Below are 20,227 nucleotides of genomic sequence, written 5' to 3' on the forward strand. Positions count from 1 at the left end.
TGCACGTCCTTGTCAACCACCATTCTGACACCAGAATATCACTTTCACATATTCTTTTGGTTAAAGTAAGTCACAGGGCCAGCCCAATTCAAAGGGGAAGGGAAACAGACTCAACTACTTGGTTCAAGGAGTGGTAAAGTCATGTTGAAAAAAGGACATACGGAGTGAGACGGATGGTTGTGGCTGTCCCTGGAAACAATCTACCAATTTGTCCTTGGGAAATTATTTAGCCACCTGATTTCACATGCTTTACCTATAAAATGGGAAATAATAACACCTACTTCTTAGGAATGTTGTCACTAATAAATTAAGAAAGTGTGTTTAGCATCATCTAGTACACTGTAGACACACAACAGCAACAACAAAAACATATGTTGATTGAGCCCATATTATGTGGCAGCATATTCCAAATACTCTATGTAATCTTTATAAGAATTTATTGATGCACGTATTAGTATTATCTGAAGAGAAACCCTAGGACAAAAATTTTAAGTAACTTCCACAAGGTTGGTTCCACAGTAACCATTTTCTCTAAATTACAAATGTCTTACTGCCTGCTACCTCCAAAGGGCACTTCCTAGTTTTTGTCTCTCTAGGCTCTGTTGACAATTGATGCTGTGGATCACTCCTCCATCGAATGCTCTTCCTCCTTTGGCTCTCATGACTCCTCTCTGTCCGGGTTTTTTCAATCTCCTTACTGAAGCACATTTTAAATGGCAAAGCTCTCTCCCAATTTTCCAGCTCTCCTTGCCTGGATGAACCCATCCAATATGGCAACTAAACTCTAGGCTTCCAATTCTAAGTATCTTCCGCTACTTACCAGATACGACCTAGGTCGGTTTGTGTAACTTCTGTGTCTTTCATTCTGTCTCATCCCATTGGTTGCAGTCTTGTCAATTAATACTTGAAAGGTTTCTCAAATTTAGATGTTCTTGGCAATCAGCTAGTGCTTTTGGCCTGATCTAGGCCCTTATCATATCTGGCCTGGTTTATCAAAGTTTGTTCTTAACTGGACTTTTCACTTTCAGTTCGTCTTTGAGGTACTCACATCAGTGGTATATTTCTACATGTTTTAACACACACCCTTCTCCCCACCATTACTATACTAGCACTAGCATCCTACTCTCTGCTTCCCCCTCCACTGTCACATGGTCTTTTCCTTCCTTTCAAGGACCAGCTTCTGCTCTGTATCTTCACAGGCTCCTTCTCAGCTGGCTTCTTCTCCCTCCTAGTTTTCCTAGGACACAGAGTCTGCTTGTCTTTTCATTGTTTGGAGTTATCTTTATAACTCTGCATTCTCTCTACTGTTCTAATATAAGATCCTGAAGCCCTAGCACCATTCACAGCAGGATTTCAAAGCTGTCTGTTGGGTGAACACTCTGTAGCATCCTGAAATACCTAACTGCACAGTATGATTTGCTATGAGGTGTCCCTAGCAACAGCACAACCTATGGCTAAGAGTGCCAGTTGTAGAGATTCTACTGTAATTGTTTTAGAGTAAGGCTTTGACACGAGTTTTACTTAAAGCTAATAATAATATTATTAACTTTATTATTATTACTATTATTCGAGGTTACTCTGCCTCCTCAAGTATGAACTTGGGCTGGTGAACTGAGCCTTTATGAGCCTCGGGTTTTTCATTGGTAAAATGAGGATAACAGTTATGTAGACCTTGGGGGGCTATCAAGGGAATGAAATGAGATTCTATATCTAAAAGGCGTGTGGTATAGTGCCTGGCACCCCTCTCCTGCTCCCCTCCCCACCGGAGTTCAGTCTTCGTAGTTATTTCTGTGTTCATTGCCTGGGAGTGTGAAGAGGTGGGTGCATAAGAGGTGGCCAACGTTCTCTTCCCCAAACCTCAGATTCTGTGATAGTCTAACTTGGTGTGTGCAGGAGACACGCTGGCAATCCTCGGATTTCTAATCAGTTGCTTAGAAAACCAGCCAGGATCTGTGTCCCAGCACCTTTCTCAGGAGCCATTTATTTGACCTTATTTCTGATGTGAGAGCCTCCACCGTCTCCAAATCACGGTGGAAAAGATCCTGCACTTGGGAGATTCTTCCTTTGTTGGCAAATCTTGGCCCCGAACCCGCCTTTGGGGGTCTAGCACCCTTAGGCCCGTGATTTATGTCCTGACGGCGCTTTTCAAGTTCGAAGCCGGGACTAGGTTCTCCAGTTTGGGCGGGTGTGGTTCAGATTGCACCTTTCGCGCAGCGCACCCAAGAACGTGCTTTCGACGCACCGGGCGAGGGGCGGTGGGAGAGAGTGTTGGTTTGCAAGAGGACTGAGGGGTGGGATGGCGAGAATGCCCACAGCGCGCCCCCGCTCACACTCCCCAAGCCTGGGCGCAGCCGCTCTGAGCGCCGGGTCCGGAGGCGAGTCCCGCGCTCCTCTAGGAGCGGGCGAGCGCCCTCCGTCCAACGCTGGCGCCCGAGCCGGGCCCACCGGGATCCCAGCCCGCGGCGCGCGCCACTGACCGGGCCCCGCCCCCCGGCGGCCGCGAGTGGCGGGCGGGGCGCCGGGAGAGAGGCGCGCGGGGCTGTGCGGCGCCACCTCCCCTCCGTGCCGGGGGAGGGAGGGACGGAGCGGACGGGCGGGAGAGAGAGAAAGCCCGACCGACCGGCAGCCGAAGAGCTGCATGCAACCGGTGGGAGGCCGGGCCAGCCGGGGCTGGGGCTCGGGCCGTTTCTTGGCGGCTCCCTGACGGAGAGCGCGGACGGCCCGGAGGCGGCGGCTCTGAGCTGGCAGGCGGAGGGTTGTCTCCCGCGCCCGCCTGCCCGGCTCGGTCCGAGGATGCGGGGGGGCGATGCCCGGGGCCAGGGACGCGCTCTGTCACCAGGCGCTGCAGCTGCTAGCCGAGCTCTGTGCCCGTGGGGCCCTGGAGCACGACAGCTGCCAGGATTTCATCTACCACCTGCGGGACCGCGCCAGACCCCGGCTTCGCGACCCAGGTGAGTGCAGCCGCCGCTGCTGGGCGCGACCGGAGGGCCCTGTGCTGGGAGTTGGGGCCGCACCGGGGCCTGAGGCAGATGAGCGACGCGGACTGGGGGAATGTGGGGGGTGGCCGCCGACCTAGAGGAGGGGATCAGGAAGCGGCTCGCCGTGGCCTGATGCTGGACCCGGGCGGGGACCCGGGCAGAGGCTGCTGCGCGGAGGCCGGGTCCGGGGGGACTGGGGCAGGGCTGGAGGGACCACGCCCGCCACCTGCGCTCCGGTCGCCCTCGCTCCGGGGGGCGGCTCCCGAGCTCCCGGCTCCGCGCTCCACTTCCCGGGCTCTGCGCTCCGGCCGAGGGGAGGCCGCGGCCGCTTCTCCGCCGTGGGAAGGGGGACGAGGCCGGAGGAAACTCTGGGAAGTTGGGAGTTGGGGACGGCCCCGGCTGCGGCTGAATCCCACTGGGCACTTCCCACTCTCTCTCTTGAGCGCCCATTTCCCTTCCCCGGTCTGGGGTGGGAAGGGCGGGGCGGGATCTGGCTCGGGGCCGGCTACGGGGAGCTCCGGGTCCTGGGCAGCCCGGCCTGAACCCGTTCCCGGCGGGTCGTTTGGCGTGGAGGCGGCCTGGGCCTGGGCGCCCGGAGCTACCAGCTGCCGCCGCCGGGCACAAACGGGTCGGTGGTAGGCTTGCTGGTCATGGCTGGGGCACCTGCACTTATCCCTAGTGGAAGTTGCACAGCTCCTAACTTTGGAAAGTTCGTTTATTTTGGCATTTGACCAATTAAGGTTAGAGGAAGGAGTTTTAGTGGAGCCATTTGCTTTTCCTAAGGGCCCTGGGTCTCCCACATTTCATCCACTGCTGTTTACTGGAAGACACAGTCCAAATGTTTACTTGAGATTCTTCTTACCTGGAGAAATCATTTTCTCGAATATTCTCTCAACCTAAATACAAAAAAAAAAAAAAAGTATGCGTTAAAGATGGGATGAGAAAATGGCCTTCCCCCTTGATGTTCCTGTGTATAAATATTGGAAAGGAGCTATTGCTGTGCAAATTATCCAGTACAAATTTACCTCATTTTAAGCCAATCCATTATATAAAAATCTACTTGCACAAAGGATAATTATTTGATTTATAAAGAGATACACAGCGAGTCTGACTTACATAGCATTTCCTTGATAGTATATTCAAAATGGGTTGGTGGGGTGAAGACAGATCATCTGCCAGAAGTTTATATCAGATTTTCCCTACTGAAAGTCTATTTTTCTATTGAAAAAGAAAGATTATTGTTCCCTGTTGCCTGTGGTTACATTAATTAAGTTTATCAGGTGATCACTAATGTGTTACTTCAAACTGCAGAATTAAGTCAAGAAATACTGTTGATCCCAGACAATTTCCCTGGAGGTTCAATGCCCAGCCTTTGTGTGGCTTCCTGCTGGCTGTGATGTGCTGCACAGACCACAGATACCAGTGAGAGCTCCTTGTTTCGTGAACTGGGAGCCCTGGATGATATCCTAAGTGGGGAAAGTTCTCTCCTTGAGCCATGGGAACAAGAAAATTATTTAGCATGCTTCACCCAGAGCAAGTATTAGTGTTGAAATGTCCCACTTCCTTGCCTATGACTGTGCCACATATTCCCATTGTTATCCCACATAAGTCGTCTCCTTTGGCTTTCTTCATAAGAGAAGATGAGTGAGGCCTCTTGCTGAGTCCATGTTTAACACTCCACATCTTTTTGGTTGATTTTATGCCTCTGCTTCTTTTAATATATAAGCTGGATTCCATGTTCTTGGGCTTTGCTTGGCCCCTGCACTGGGTTGCCCTTGAGGAAGAGTCACAGAAAAAAACTCCTTGCAAGAAACAAGTCTGATAACTTGGCTGAGAAGAAGCCACAGTTAAGAGTATGCCCTGCTAGTCCTTGAGTTCCTAAAAGTGCTATGGTGCTTTCCTAACTAGGGCATGGTGGTTTCTAGGTAGCCCATGCCGCTCTGGATCTTTGGTTCAGGCTGGAAGTAGCCTGCTCCTGAGGCAGGAGTGGGGCACTGTGAGCATGGGGTGAGAGGGACGGAGGCTAGAGCCCACATCCAGAGTGCACCCTCTCTCCCAGGGCACTTCAGCTCAGGCCAGATCTCTCTTCACTTCCCTCCTTCCTCTCCTTGCCCACATTAATTCTTATATTAGATGCATTTATCTCTATCCCTCTGAAGCTGTTTGATTGTCTGAACCAAGAGTGGCTTTCATTTCGAGCGCTAAGAGCTGAGTGGCTTGAGTAGCTGCATTGCACAACACTGCACATGGTGCCCTGGCGATTGTCTGGTGTGAACCAAAATAAGCATACACACTGGTCCTGGGACACGGGTCCCCGACAAAGTCCTCTCTGTAAATGAATGACTTCCTTTTCTGCAAAGGGACTCAACTGAATGGCATTTGCCAGCTTTCTCTGTCCATTGTCTATCCATGCCTACTCGGTGGTAGTTAGATTTTCTCAAGCTCCACCGAGGAACTTTGGTTTTAGAAGAAGAACACAGACATCATTCCCTGTGGGGAATTATGCAGAGGGACACTGCATCTGGGATATTTGTTCATTTTTTTCAGAGGTGGACTATGCGTGGGTCACAGATCAGTGGCCATCCAGAAGGGTCATTCCCTGCCCAGGTAGCTGGGGTGCTCTGATGTGGGAGTACAGTACCTAGTCTCCCCTGACTTGGTGTTAAGAGAGGATTTGATGAAAGTGCAGTGTTAAAAAGTAAAGCTGAGTCACATTTGGATCTGGAATGCCTCACCCAGGCTTTCATCTGTATGAACTATGAAAGTAAAGTGCTGATCTTTAAGCTGAGTGTGAGCACTTTTTTTTTCTCCATAGAGAGCAGTTAGAATCCTTCTGTTAAGTGTCTTTATATTGTTTCATATATTGGGGATGTGGGACATAAACTTGCAAATCCCAGAGTGTAGCCTTCATGACAGAGGGAAGAGCAAGTACAAAGGTCCTGAGATAAGGGCATCCTTGATGTGATTCAAAGAACAGTGAGTTTAAGGGTGGCTGGAGAGAGAAAAAAATTGAGAATGATGAGAAACATGGTTGAGGGCTGGAGGGGAAAGATCACGTAGGGTCTTATCAACCAGCAGAAGGACTTTGGATTTTACTCTCAACGAGAAGGGAGGGATTGAGCAGAGAAGTGGCAGCACTGGGGCTCTTTGCTGAGAAAATGCTGTTGAAGAACAAGGGGAGAGACAGAGAAACTTGATAGGAAGCTGTTGTTGTGATGCAGACAGAGTGGGAAGTGGGTTGGCCAGCGTTGTCATAATGGAGATGGTGACAAGTGACTGGGTTGTGGGCACATTTGAAGGTAGCTGCGCTAGGATTTGTGGATGGGATGGATGTGTGGGGTGGGAGAAGTGGAGTCAAAGAAGACTCCAAGGCTTTTTGACCTAGGTTACCTCTATTTACTTCAAGGGGTGGAGGGAAGAAGGAAATGAGGTTTCTGTGTTACTAAAAAATATTTTTTTAAAATATTAAGTGTGTGATGTCTCTCAGTTCAACAGTCGCCTGAAGCATTAATGTGTTCTTTAACAACATCAACTGGTCTATGCTCACATTTTGTAACTGGAGACTTCATACTCTCTCCTCAAGAGGGCCGATTGATTGTAGGACAGCATTTATTGCTAGAAGATTTTTTCCTGGTATGGAATGAAGAGTTCTGTTTAACTTTCACTCATGGACCTTGGTTGCACTTTTTTTTCCCCCCAGTTAAAAACAATTGGTTTTTTCCTTTGGCTGTAAGGAAGTAGAGATGTTAGCTTTTCTTAACCCACTGTTTCCACATCTGGAAAAGAAGGGAGGATTGTGTCATGTAATTTCTAGGTTTCAACCACATTGTATTATTTTCCTTATAAGCCTTTTCTTCTCTAGGATGCCAACCGTGTCCATGCCAAACTCTTTATGTAGGTCATTTCATTTAATCCTCATGGTGTCTTCTAAGACCTTGCTGCTCCAAGTGTTCATCTGTGGACCAGCGGCATCAGCATCATCTGGGAGCTTATGAGAAACACAGACTCTCAGGCCCCACCCAGACCTACTGCACATGAATCTGTGTATTAACAGGATCCTCAGATGATTTATAGGCACATTCAAATTTGAGAAGCATGGCTAAAAGAGATTGGTATTTATGAATAAACTGAAGCTCAGAGCTAAACTAGCAGCAAGGCCATGGGTTCCATTTGGAAAGGGTTGAGTCTAAGTCAAAGTAGCTTCTTAGGTAAACACATTACATGTACTAAGAATCTGAGAGTTATTGTCAATGAAAATTTCCTAGGTCTTTTTTTCATAAGAGCCCCCTTCAGACCTCCTTTGTCTATTGTGTTCTTCTATAAAGGATTTAGTCTCTAACTGTAGGTTAAATTCTACGCAGTTGTAAAGATTCAGCTTAATTTTTAGGTTTTATGTTGACATTCCAGCTTTGTGTTTCTAGAGATTTTTCTTCATTTTGTGGTCAGGGTGTGAAGAAAAGCCTTATGGCTCATCATTAGTGACTTCTCTTTTCAAGTGGACATTGACCTTCTCAGGAAAAGCTCTTTCTAAACAAATGGTTTTCAACCTTGGCTGCACATTAGCAACATTTCAGGAGCAAACAAATAAAACAAACAGTTACCAATGACTGAGCTTTACTCTAGACAAATTAAATCTGAGTCTCTGGTGGTGGGGCCTGTTATCAGCATACTTTTTAAGTTCTTCTGTTGATTCTAAAGTGTTGATTCCAAGTGGAGGACAACTGTTGAGACCATCAAGCAAAAGATTAAACCACCTAATCTGCTCAGCTCAGCTCAGCTCGTATTTCTTTCCTGAAAAATTAGGAAAGATGGTATGGAAAGTCAGGGGTGTTGTTAACGGTTGCCATACACATCGACTGATTCTTTATTTTCCTTTGATAATATTGCCCCCAATTTTTATTTTGAGGTTTCTGTAAAAATCTAATGAGATCCATTATGTTCACCCAACTTGGGAGGCTGGGGGTGGAAAGAAGAACAAACTGAGAAAATCGTGTCCAAGTAGTATTTCATTAAAAAGCCAGAATGTGGAACCCTCACTAATGTCAACTGGTACTGAATTAGAATGAAATAATTTATTAGAAGATGTACATATAAGATAATGATTAAATATAGTTTCTAAGGGAAAACTTCAAAATAATGAGCAAGATTAAATATTAGTCTTATTAAAAATTTCACAGATAGTCAAAAGAGAGTTAACCTTAGAGCACTAGATTTTTATGAATAGACATTAGGATGATGATGCACAATGGGATTAATTTTTAAAAATTAATGATAATTGCAATCAGGAAATAGAGAGTCTTCTAAGGAATGAGTGGCATATTGGTTGCACAATATGTGAAGATAATTTGCATTTGCTTCAGTGACATTTGAGGGCTTCTTCATAAATATTTTATTTAAACAAGTGTGTTTTCATCTCTGTGGGATTCTTCTACATGGACCAGTGAGTGGTTTAGTCATGAGGTAATTATCAAGAGGGAAAAACAAAAGCAAACTGTGGTAAAGGCATCACAGGCTGTCCTGTGGCCAGCTGCCTCTTTCAGAATAAACAATCAAAAGCACAAACTTTTTGATGTGGGCTAACCTCTCAAGGAGAAATTAAGCTGACACCTAAGGGAAATCACCTAAAATGCCCTGTTCTGTATAGAGCATGGACTTTTCTTTCATGGTGAAAGCATATCGGCACGTTTGTGTTTGTGTGTGCACATGTGCTTTCCTGTATGCTTGGCCTAAAAAAATTTGTAGTCCCTCTTGACCGAGTTATTTGAAGGAACAGACAAGTTTACTTGCTAAAGTGTATAGAGAAAGGGGAGGAGCTTAGAGAGAGGCATAAGTGGGAGAGCAATCTCACTTTTAAATGGATTAATATGGAGGGTGCTTTTTTACTTTCTAAGTGAAATCACAATTTAAGCCATAATGTGCATCACAACTTTTTCTTTTCAGTGTTTTGTTGGGGTTAGTTCTAGGAATGACTTTAAACCAAAGCAAACCGCAAACCCTTAATGACTAGGTTTTGCAGATCTCCTTGAAATATTCATGTGTCCTTGTGCGTGTATTTTATCACACAAAAACTTTTATATCAATATTGATGGAACTGCACCTGAAGGGGGGAAAAAAACTCAGCCAGGAAATCAAGATGACAAAGTGGAATAAAGAAAGAGCTTTAGAGTCAGAATCTGATCTTGCTCTTACTAGCTTTATGACTTTGAGCAAAATATTTAACTCTTCACTTTATTCATCTATTAAAACGGGCGTGGAAGTCTTCATGGGAGCACTGTGCCCAGACTAAGTGCTAGATTTTGGTGGTCCTGGTATTTATCTGTTCATGCTTCTTCTCAGCTGTGGTCCATGGGCATGCATGTGTTTTACCCATTTCTAATCACTCATAGACAAAAGTTTCCATTCTACTTTTTCTGTATGCTTAGCATTTTATCACTGCTCGTATGTCCCTAGGTGGATCTCTGTGTCTTAGTTTCCTCATCAGTAAAATGGATTACCAGTGTTCCGATAAAATATAGGATGCCCAGTTCAATTTGAATTTCAGATAAACAATGGGTAGTATTGCATGGGATAGACTTATACTATATCTGTCATTTATCTGAAATTCAAATTGAACTGTACCCCTTATATTTTTATTTGCTAACTCTGGAAACCCTATTATAGTATTTATCTCACAACACGTGTGAAATACTTACCATAGTACCTGGCACATAATAAATGTTCAATATATAGTAACCATTATTACTATTATATTTTTCCATGTTGAACAGTCATTATTGTGCAATTTTAATGATGACTATATATATTCCGAAGAATAGGTAAATCTTTTTCACTTGACCATGCTTTTTGGCCATTTCTAGCTTCTGATTTTTCATTACTATAAATACTATTTTGTATCTATAATATCCTACTCCCTTTTGGGAGATTTTCTTCTCCCTTTTACTGCTCTAGTCAATGCAAAGGAAACTATGTTGAGGCCCCAGGGCCCTGGGGCTTTGGCAGGAGGACACCCTGACAGCAAAAGGAGAGCTGGTGGAGGGGCCTCATTAGACCTTCTTCTTGGGGTGCAGGCTGTGGGGGTGGCTGCACTTCTTATGGCAGTCCACTACAGTATCTGACTCTTGCAGATACAACTCTTACAGTTGTATTCCTGGGCCAGCTGGTGGAGGGAAGGCTCAGTGATGCCATCCCGCAGGCGATGCAGTAAGTATGGGGTGGACTCTTTCTGAATATTGTAGTCTGAGAGAGTGTGGCATTCTCCAGCTGTTTGCCCACAAAAACCAGATGCTGCTGGTCAGGTGGGATGCCCTCCTCGTCTTGGATTTTGACTTCAACATTCCCAGTGCCGTCATCGGGTTCAGCCTCTAGGATGATGGTCTTGCCTGTCAGGGTCTTCGCAAAGGTCTGCATGTCTACATCTGCCACAAGACTGCGGCCACTCACCGGCTCGGCTGTGTCCTTAAAGAGGAAGAAGTGGAATATTTGTTAATGATTAATTATCAACAATGAGTTCAGATTGTTTTCCTGTAAATTTTCAACCTTAAAAATAAAATCTTCCAGTTATTTTACCAGCAAAAGATGGGCTTATTCAGGAAAGAATTGCCACATGGACAAACAACCTGTGGCAAAACCATGGGAAATCTGGAGAACAAAGGTACACCTTTGTAGGGAGAAAAGGGATAAGTTGGGAAAGCTGTCATAAACTAAAAGTCCATTGGAGTAAACTGGTGGCTTCTCATTGGCTGAGCTGTTGAGTGGTGTGGGGGTAGGAAAGCATGTCTTCCCCAGGTGGGATAGCAAAGTGGCATCCATGTGCAAGATCAAGTCCATCTCTTCCTGTTGGATCTGCAGTGGTAGGGCATGGGAGCTCCCCTTCCCAAACCTCCTGACTCCATTTTAGTAAGGTTTTCCATTATTTTCACAAGATCTATGCCAACTATCCCTGCTACATAGCAAACCCACTAGCATTAGATGGTAATAATGTGAAGAAAAACCTGCTAATTTAACAGGTTTTAAGTGGCTGCCCAGTTGTCGTTTCATTTATATTTTTTTGTTGGTGTTGGTGCAATTGAATATTTTCAATGTTTTAAACCTATTTTTGTTTCTTATGTGAATTTTCTGTGTTTGATCTCTATCATGTGGCAGTTTATTTTTTGAGAATCTTAATGTTTTTCCTACTAACTTGAATTACTTAGAATATAAATATTCTGTCAGAAGAGCTCACAGAAGGATTAGTTCACTGTTCAGTGAATGAGCTCTCCTTGTCTGACTACAGTTAATCATTATACTAGACTGATTTTTGAAATTTGAAGGGTGCATTAACAAATTGGGATTCACTGTAATATTCTTTTTTGGGGGAAAGAGGTAAGGTTTAATTGAACAATGTTGAGAATTTAGAGTGTCTCACTTTCTGCCCATAATGGTAAAGAAAAAAATCGACACACTGTAACATTCTTTCCAATGCAAAGTACTGCCTTTATTTATGTGAAATATGAAAAAAATTGTGATGCAACTTGGATCTCTTTTTCTGTATGTTTTCTCTCCCTCTTTCCAACTCGTCTTCCCCTTCCAGCAATTATGAAAACTTTACTCTAGCTACACTGACCAGAACACTCTTTTTTAATTATAATTAAGTTAAATTAAGAAAACATTGGAGTGCCTCATAATTGCCAGGTACTCGGTTAGGCATCAGTAATTCAAAGACACATTAGACATGGTTACTGCCCCTATGGCTTTGAGATAAAACAATAATTGCAATTAATAAAATGAAGACAGGAAGGGAGATATATATGGGAAACAGTGCAAAGAAAAGAGGAGAGAAGTAATTAGCTGGCTTGAGTGGATCTGCAGAGGATTCCTAGAGAGGTTAATTCTTGGGTGGAGCACTTTGCCTGGAATGTGTGGGTGGGAAGGACATTCTAGGAATTTATAAAGGTCCTACATCAGGAGGAAATGGATCTTTGGTAATAATAGTAAGTAGAGTATGTGTTGGGACTGTTGAGGGAGTAGTCTGTTCTAGTAAACACTGGTCAGATTGTATGCCATTGTCAAAGTCCCACTGAGGACTTGGGCTAGAACACTCTGATGCGGAAATCTTAAAACAAGTATAATTTACTGTGATGGGTCTAGAGGACTCATTCTCAGCAAAGTACTCTGGGAGATTTCAGGATGGCAAGGTTCTGTGAGTGCCCATCTCTAGTCTCTTTGGTTGCTCATGGGAAATAAGCTCAAGTTGGTGGTGATGCTGCTTTTTTTGTCGAAGGTAAGGTCTTGACAGATTGGAGTCACTGAATGATAGATCCCTTGTTTTAGATCCCCAATCATGTCACCCTGAAACCCAGGTATAATTACCTCACATAATTGTACAAACTGCCTTTAACAAATTTAGTCATCTGGTTCAAACATCTGGCTCCAGATATCATTTCAGAGTATGCCAACAGTGACATCTTGCTTCCTTGCCTGGTTATTTAATAATGAAAAAGCAACGTGTTCAATTACATTGCAACCACACAGTATGTGGATATACACAGTCTGTTTTCTCTGATGATATAGGGCCCACGAGGGAATAAGCATGGCAGACCTGCTTAGTGCCCACCAAGCCATGCTGTGGAGATGGTTCTTTATTCTGAATACAGGAGCTGCCAAGTAGTGGGCACAATTTGTTAAAATAATTGAATTGGGGGCACCTGGGTAGCTCAGTCGGTTAAGCATCCAACTTCGGCTCAGGTCATGATCTCACGGCTCGTGGGTTCCAGCTCGCGTCTAGCTCTGCGCTGACAGCTTGGAGCCTGGAGCCTGCTTCGGATTCTGTGTCTCCCTCTCTCTCTACTCCTCCCCCTCTCACTCTCTGTCTCTTTGTCTCTCAAAAATGAATAAACATTAAAAAATATATATTTTAAAATAATTGAATTGAACGCCCTTAGGTGGGTCATACACTTTCCACTTTTTTTTATCCTCCCTTACCCCCTCCCCACACACATAAACTTTACTCATTACATTTATAGAATATGCCTGACTACTGAAGACATTTCAGTTTGCATCACCTATAATACTGCAGACCTGCTGAAGGGTTTTAAGCTGAAAATTAAGGTGAGCAGATTTATCTTCTAATTATATCACTCTGGAGACAGGATGGAGGTTGATTGGAGAGATCATGATTGGAGATGCCATTTACTTACTCATCAAATGATTACTGAGCATCCCCTATGTGCAAGGCTCTGTTCTAGGTATGGTATATAGCTAGATATGTAGATCCAGTATTGTGTACATAGTAGGGAACCTAACAAAATAAAAAGCTTTCCCTCATGGCACTTACGTGTTCCTGAGAGGAAAATCATAATACATAAGTAAGTTAACTAATTACATAGTATGTTAGATGGTAATAAGTGCTAAGGAGAAAAATAAAACATGGAAAGAGAATAGGTATGGGGACCAAAATGGCATCACTGAGAAGCTGATATGTGAGTAAAGGTTAGAAGGAGGTGACAGGAGTAAGGCATGCATAAGTCGGGGGAAGAGCATTCCAGGCAGGTTTAAAGGTTCTGAATCAGGCACATGCTAGGTATTAGCCCAGGGCAAGAGAGAAAGACATAGGCTGGAAAGTGATGGCAGGGTGATCACAAGGCCCTATTAGCCATTGTAATGAATACGACTTTTACTCAGAGTAAAATGGGAAGTCATTGAAAAGTTTTAAAGCAGAGCAGTGTAATATCTGACTTAGGAATAGAAAGGATTACTCTGATAAGACTGTAGAAGAGTGAGGGTAGAGTCAGGGAAAACAGTTATTTGACTGCTATCATAATTTATGTGAGAGATAATGGTGGCTTGGACCAGAGTGATGGCAGTGGAGGTGGTGAGAAATAGTCAGATTCCAGGTGGCTTGAAGGTAGAGCTGATAGGAGTTGCCAATGGATGGATGTAGGGTATGAAAGACAGCGAGGAATCCAAATGACTCCCAAGATTTTGGCCTGAGCAAGGGAATAGAGTTGTAGGGGAAGTAAGTTTTAGGGGAATGATTAAGGGCTCAGTTTTGAATGTGTTAAGTTGGAAATGCTTATTAGTGAGTCAAGTGGGGCTACAGATTAGTAAGTTGGATATATGAGCCAGGAGTTGGAAAAAGATGGCCTGACTGGAGATATAAATATAAGAATTGTAGGTATAGAGATGATATTTTAAATGACTCTGGCTGAGATGATCTAGGAAGACAGGAGAGAAGAGGACCACTAGTTCTGGAGGTCTCCATCCAACACTAGGAGGATGGAGAGAAGTCGAGGAACCAGCCAAAGAAGACTAATAAAGAGGGACCAGAAAATACAAGAGTATTGACCTGAAAGCCAAAATGAAAAGCCAAGGAAAAGGTATATCAAAGAGGAGGGCATAAAAGTCATTTCAGGGCTACCATTAGGTTAAGTAGACTGACCACTGCAGTTAGTAGTGTAGGGGTCATTAGAAATGAAGTTGATAAGCAGTTTTGGTGAAGAGGAGGGAATAAGAGCCTGATTGGTATAGCCTTAAGAGGAATTGACTGGCAAAAGTAGTAGTTGGTGAGGAAAGTAAGATCGAGGGGTTTTTGTTTTTTTTGTTCTAAATTAATGTGATGGGAATGATCTAGTGGAGAACAAAAATACATGATGTAGGACAAAACAGGAGAATTGTTGGAGCAGCATTCTTTTTTTTTTTTTTTAAGTTTATTCATTTATTTTGAGAAAGCACGTGCGTGAGCATGAGTGAGATAGGGGCAGGAGGAGGGAGGGAGGGAGGGAGGGAGGGAGAGAGAGAGAGAGAGAGAGAGAGAGAGAGAGAGAGACAGAGAGAGAACCTAACTCAGGGCTCCATCCCATGAACTGTGAGATCATGACCTGAGCCGAAATCAAGAGTCAGATGCTTAACCAACTGAGCCACTGGAACAGTATCCTTGAGCGGCTATTGGGATATCTTTACTAGGTGCTCGAGGATGAAGTCTAGCCTGCAGATATACATCTAGGAGCCATCAGCATAGAGATTATATGTAAAGCTAAGACATTAAATGAACTTACCAAGGAAGGAATGAAGATTAAAAAGAAGAAGTCAAACTACTAGTTAGAGGTTAGTAAGATGAGCAGGAACTGACAAAAGAGACTGAGAAGGAACAGCAAGTACTGTGGGAGAAAAATCAGGAGTATGGTGGCCTGGAAGTACAGAAAGTATTCCTGGAAGGAGGGAGTGATCCTTTAAGTGAAATGCAGCTGATAGATCAAGATGAGAACCAAGCACTGGTTGCATTTAGCAACGTGGAGCTTCATTGATGACCTTGAACTGAGGGATTCTGAAGGAGTTGTGGGCAAGTGGAGTTCATGAAGAAAAGTTGGAGAACATACCCTACATTTTTGAGTTTTATAGTGAAAGAAAAGGAAGGAGAAAATAAGTCAATAGATGGTTTTTAAATAAAGGAGAAAGTGATTACAAATTCGTTTGCTAGAGAGAAGTTAAAAAGGATGCAGAGGATGTGTCCTCAGGCAGAGGAAACAAAAGCAAAAATAACCTGTTAGGACTCTAACAAAATAAAAGGCTTTTGCACAGTAAAGGAAACCATCAACAAAACAAAAATGGAACCTACTAAATGAGAGAAGATATTTGCATTTGATATATCTGATATTGATATTGATTGATATTTTGATATATCCAGAGTAGCTGAAGAACTTATGCAACTCAACAGCAAAATATCAAGCAAAAACAAAACTGAAAAAATTCACCATAATCTGATTAAAATGAGCACAGAGGGCCTGAATAGCTATTTTTCCTAAGAAGACATACAGATGGCAAACAGACACATGGAAAGTTACTCAATATCACTCATCATAAGGGAGATGCAAATCAAAAGCACAATGAGATATCACCTTACACCACCTGTCAGAATGGATAAAATCAATAAGGTAAGAAACAACAAGTGTTGGTGAGAATGTGGAGAGAAAGGAACCTTCGTACACTGCTGGTAGGAGTGTAAGCTGGTGCAGCCACTCTGGAAAACAGTATGGAGGTTCCTCAAAAAATTAAAATCAGAATTATTATGTGATCTGACAATTCCAATGCTTGGTATTTACTCAAAGAAAACAAAACAACTTAGTTCAAAAAGATATATGCACCCTTATGTTTATTGCAGCATTATTTATAATAGCCAAGATATGGAAGCAACCCAAGTATCCATTCATGGATGAATGCATAAAGAAGGCGTACATACACACACACACACACACACACACACACAGAAATATTACTCACCCATAAAAATCTTACCATTTGCAACATGGATGGATCTAGAGGGTATAATGCCAAGGGAAATAAGTCAGTCAGAGAAAGACAAATACCATGTGATTTCATTCATATGTGGAATTTGAGGGGAAAAAAAACATAAATTAACAAAGAAAAAAGAAACAAAAAAGCAGAGTGTTAAATATAGAGAACAAACTGGTGGTTACCAAAGGGGAGATGGGTAGGGGGATGGATGAAATAGATAAGGAGGATCAAGAGTACACTTACCATGATGAACACTGAGTAACACAGAGAATTGTTGAATCATATTGTACACCTGAAACTAATATAACAGTGTATGCAAATTATACTTCAATTTAAAAAAAAAGAGATAAAATGATGTAGGGGATTGTATTACCTGAGTGCTGTGCTTGAGTAGGTGGGTTTTTCAACAGTTCATTCATTGTCAACGAGTCAGGAGTCCAGGTGGGCAGATATGGTTTGGAGATCATATAGAAGTTTGTCTTCTGATTGTTCTCCCATTCTTAGTGAAAAAGGAGGTAGCAAAGTTATCAACTGAGAGTGAGGATGGGGTGGGAGGTTATGGAGGTTTGAAAACTGGAGAGGTATAAATGATAGTCCAGAAGATGGGAGAGTAAATGGATCAGGGAAGTACAACGTACTTGCCAGGTGATGTTATGGGCCCACTTGAAGTTCGTGACCATGAATTTGATGTGATACCCACCACCTTAAGCATGAATGTTTTCCCCACCACGTGCACCTGTGTTTGTGCAGGCATGAAGAAACAGGAGTTACGTTTAAGCAAGGTCATGCTGATATATATGACAATGAGAGAGTGGCAAAAGAGTTGAGGGTATAAAGAATGGAGGAACTGGGGCAATTGACTCTGGACTCTCATCTGAGTAAGGAGGGGAGAGTAGACATGCAGAGGCAGAAAGAGATTGGAGGCTTAGAGGATTGTGTGGGATGATTATTGGGAGCACAGTGAAGAGGAGGGACTGCAGTTGTTGTTATTAACCAGCTCTGTGATGTGACTGTGGAATGAGGCCCTAAGGTAGGGTGAAGGACAAGTTATAGATGGGAGACAGGGGCAAGAAGACAAAGACCATGGTTTGGGAAATATTGAATTAACCACACGTTAAGACAAAAGTAGTATTGGAGAGAGTGACACCAAGCCAGGAATGGGAGGAAGTGGGGAAATGGACTGTGGAATATAGATGTCTGTGACAGGGATGGGTATGTGTAGGGTAGTGGTGCAGTCAGGCAATATGACATTCAAAGCTGGGGGATTTTGTAGAACACCAGAAGTAGTATTAGACTATTAGTATTTATTTTAAGGCAATGGAGTTGGAGAAGAGGGGATTGATATAAAACATATCTAAGAGGTAAAAATAATCCGTATACTGATATGGAGTACAGGGATCCTAATTTTCCAATTTTTGGCATAAGTGCCTGGAAGGATGGTCATGTGACTTATTGTTTACTACAAGAAGTTGAGTACGGTTTATGCAAAAAAAAAAAAAGATTAATTTTAAATGTGTTAAGTTTGAGGATGTATGGAAATCTGATGCAGACATCCAGGTCTGTTGACTAGTGGACCATTGGGAAGAAGTTACTAGAAATCAGGAAGGGTGAGAGATGGTTGAACACTAAGGTCCCTTCCAACTTGAAGGGTTTGGGAAAATGATTCTCAGTTCCAGCTATGCACCAGAATCAATTGGGAAACTTATTTTTTTGTTGTTGTTTATTTTTGAGAAAGAGAGAGTGGGGAGGGGCAGAGAGAGAGGGAGACCCAGAATCTGAAGCAGGCTCCAGGCTCTGAGCTGTCAGCACAGAACCCATGAGCAGTGAGATCATGACCTGACCCAAAGTTGGCCGCTTAACCAACTGAGCCACCCAGGTGCCCCTCAACTGGGGAACTTTTGAAGACATACTTCCCTGTTCCCTGACTGACTAAATCAGAATCTTCAGGGGTGATGCCTAAAGTGTCTCTATGCATGAGTCTGGTGTGCATCCAGGGTTGCAAATGACATGCATTTATGGCCTTTATGGATTGAAATTACTTTTTACAGCCCCATTGTCAAAATAAATGCTTTAACCATCTGTATAAAACTGTTATAATATATTAGGCAAGGAAATCCAAGCATGAAAATGCTTTTACTATCTATCATTGATTCTTTTTTTTTTTAAAGCACAGTGGGAGTTGTCTCAAATTATTAGTACAGCTGCTGTTGGCACAACTAATAATAAATTCTGTAGAAAATTTTGCTGTAGAACGTGACTGTAGCACCCTGGCACGAACTAAAATCATGGTCTTCTTTTTTGTTAGACATGTAATATGATTGTCATTTATTTTTAATTTAGGATAACCATACTGTAAATAAGCTCTGTAAGAAACTCTAACTAGGCCGTGAGCTTAGAGAAGACACGATTGCTTGATTCCTATACTCTACCACTTGTTCTTGCCGATATGTTCACTTCCTATGAGGAAAAACTCTGGAAATAAAGAAAGAGGTATAAATGGGGACCACATTCGAACCACTTTTAACACTTGACACTGAAAATCTCAGGTGCAACATATTTTCAATTGTGATTTTTTTCAAATAATATGGAAGTCCACTGATGGCATAGCTGGGCCAGCTCTAAATGCTTCCCAAATTATTTCAGAAGGAATGAGAAAACTGTTGTTTGCTATTCTTTAATCTGTTCCACCATGACTGCTACTTTAGATTTAATGTCACTGTAATATACCAAATTTATAGGTCATCCTTCTCCTGGGGCTTTTAAAGTGCTTTGTGTCTATTACTTTAATTTTGGAGGGAGCTAAAACTCATCATGTTATGGAATTTATTTCAGAGAGTATACAGCAAGAGCTACAAAGTCTCCCAGAGTGTTTCTTTTTTCCTTCCACATGCTGTTGGGAGAAGCATCCATTGATTGTAACTCCACACTGCTTTAGAGACCATTTATGGGTGGATTACTGTAGGCTTTTCTGGGGGGAAGTCTAATCCCCAGAGGTTCAGTTTGAGAGGATCCACTCTGCAGGCCGATAAAGATTTAAATCACAGCTTTTTTTCCCATTACATTGGTTTTTTTGATCTTTTAATTTTTAGATTGTATTATATATCAATGACTCAATCATAGCTGTCTTCCCAGTGCCTCATTATGTGGGAACTGGGAAGTTAAATTGGACAGATTCACAAAACAAGGGCCCTATAGCATATTCCTTTATAATAAAAAGAGATGTTTTAGGGCTTGCAGTCACAGCACTAAAGGACAGTCATCAGATTTGATTCAGGGAATGGAGGGAGAAGTGGGTGTTAAATAGTGGCCTTAATAATGCAGCTTAGAACATGGGGAAATGTCAGAAGAGGATCGAGTTGGATGTACACTACCTGATTTTTTAAATGCTCAGGAAATGGTTTCATTTAATGTTTTAAAATAACATGTGCAAAATATCTGTGGATTTTATATTTATCTGCTCTTTTTTCTAAGGCCTCATGCTAATTAAACTAACATTCCTGTAATAAGCATACTGAATGTGACATAAAAGTCATCAAATAAGACTTATTTTAGGTTGGTAATAGTGCTATAAACAATGAAGACCACTCATTAACTTAATGAATCAAGTAGTATTCAAATGTATGCAGGTAAGTTTGTTCAAACTTCCAAGTTAGAAACATCAGAATTATGATTGGAGACCATCATACTTCACCAATAATGACACATCAGTAGACAGTAAGTAGATAGAAATAATATTGCTAAAAGTTTGATTCATAAATACCTATGGATTTTCTAGTCACCAAAAGAGAGAAAATGTTCATGGAACATTTAAAAAAAATGGTTCAGTACCATATAAAGGGAACTGATCAGTCCATAAAAAGGGAACATTCATTCCAAAAGATCAAAGTTGTAGAGGCCACATCTACTAACCATAATGCAGTAAAACTATCAATGGGTGAATAACAGGTAACAACAACACCAGGAGCCTAAACTCCTGAAAA

General features: G+C 42.6%; 2 protein-coding genes and 1 pseudogene across 3 annotated transcripts in view; 2 read left to right on the top strand and 1 right to left on the bottom strand.

Moving 5' to 3' along the window:
• NLRP14 (NLR family pyrin domain containing 14) overlaps positions 1–20,227 on the top strand; it is a 286,975-nt gene that overhangs the window by 226,631 nt on the left and 40,117 nt on the right. The window lies entirely within an intron of this gene.
• The window catches only part of SYT9 (synaptotagmin 9), a 199,396-nt gene continuing 181,790 nt past the window's right edge, over positions 2,622–20,227 (top strand). The window contains exon 1 of the mRNA XM_023239527.2: positions 2,622–2,951. Coding sequence (XP_023095295.1) covers positions 2,807–2,951 — 145 coding nt within the window. The 5' untranslated portion in view covers positions 2,622–2,806. The remainder of the gene's footprint in view (positions 2,952–20,227) is intronic.
• LOC123380497 lies at positions 10,022–10,391 on the bottom strand (annotated as a pseudogene).

The sequence above is a fragment of the Felis catus genome, chromosome D1 (genome assembly GCF_018350175.1).
Source record: "Felis catus isolate Fca126 chromosome D1, F.catus_Fca126_mat1.0, whole genome shotgun sequence".
Taxonomy (NCBI): domain Eukaryota; kingdom Metazoa; phylum Chordata; class Mammalia; order Carnivora; family Felidae; genus Felis; species Felis catus.